The sequence below is a fragment of the Oreochromis niloticus genome, unplaced genomic scaffold, assembly GCF_001858045.2.
Source record: "Oreochromis niloticus isolate F11D_XX unplaced genomic scaffold, O_niloticus_UMD_NMBU tig00001938_pilon, whole genome shotgun sequence".
NCBI classification, from domain to species: domain Eukaryota; kingdom Metazoa; phylum Chordata; class Actinopteri; order Cichliformes; family Cichlidae; genus Oreochromis; species Oreochromis niloticus.
Window position 1 is genome coordinate 22,433 of NW_020327518.1, and position 1,309 is coordinate 23,741.

Sequence of the window (1,309 nt, forward strand, 5' to 3'; positions counted from 1 at the left end):
GTTTCCAGTCTATAGATCCAGTCACACTTTCTACCTTCACCTGTGCAGTAAAGACTGAGAGCAGAGCTGAAACCAACCGTCCAATCAGTGAGCAGCATCAACACCTGAGCTTCATTCAGACTCTGTTATTGAAGATGTTGTTGGTACAAAGTTCATCTGCTGCTCACATGAATCCTGTGATGAAACTTTTATTTCACTGAATGTTTCTTCAAAGCTCATTTCAACCTGTTGAAGTCATGAATGAAAGTGCAGACTGAGAGTGGATCACATGATGTTTAAGGTGTGTCATGTGACATGTTCAGTATTGTCACACGTGTCTAGATTGTCCCTGATATCATAACTGCTCAAACACTGATGATTATATTTGAAGAATTATTACTGATGGCAGCAAAGGTAGAAACTTACAGACTGCAGCTGAGCTGTTATTTACAGGCTGTTATGTGTAGTTGGTGCACAGAAGGCTGTTCTGTTAAAACAACACATTTTTAGACCAAAGTCAATTTCATCTTGTAAATAAAGAATAAAAACATCCCTGCCTGCTAAAACAAGTCTGCATATCTGAGAGAAAAGCAACAACATGAAAGCTTCAGGATTATTTCTTCTGATTTGGTCCAAGACTGTAGATGAACTCAAAGATGAGCTTCATGGTGTTCGGGTGGTGTAGTACCTGAGTGGAGGAGAAGCCTCCGTAATAGTTCTGCTGCCCAGTCAGCCACCTGATAATACCAGAGGCATATCCCAGATCCTCAGCAGTCGGGGAGGCGCTGAGTTTGGCCAACAGCACATAAGAACTGATCTCCACTGACAGGGAGGCTGATGTTTCTGCTGCTGTCTGAGACCAGCAGAGGAAACCTCCTACAAACACAATAACAGTCACAGAGATGCTAATAAAGCCTGAATGATGTCCTGCTAAAGGATGACTCACCTTCCCTCACTGCAACTGTGTCTAAGTGCTGCAGAAGGTGAGCGCGGGTCTCCACGTCTCCTGCAGGTGAACACAGAGGCCAGCAGAGCTGTAGCTGCTGCTCAGGTCACTGAGAGACTCCTGAGACAAGCCAGGCTCTGGATCATCACAGGATCCTTTAAAAGATCACAACAAACCACTTTAATGGACAAACAGAAATCTTCTTTCATTAAACCCAGTGTGAGAACAAAAGGAGGCAGAGTTCCTGATTCAGAGATTCCCGATCCTCGCAAAAGCTGTCACACGTCACTCACTCATCCAGTCATTATATTTATATATGTGTGTGTATGTATATATATATATATATATCTATATATATATATATCTATATATATATATATATAT

General features: G+C 42.0%; 1 protein-coding gene across 1 annotated transcript; it reads right to left on the reverse strand.

Annotated features, from left to right (window-relative positions):
• Positions 1 to 577: 577 nt before the first annotated feature.
• Positions 578 to 1,031, reverse strand: LOC112844889 (alpha-1-inhibitor 3; the record flags this gene model as incomplete). The annotated part of the gene is made up of 2 exons (XM_025904495.1): positions 578 to 855; positions 926 to 1,031. Coding segments are annotated over 2 exons (369 nt in total), but the record flags the coding sequence as incomplete, so codon positions are not given.
• Positions 1,032 to 1,309: the final 278 nt, after the last annotated feature.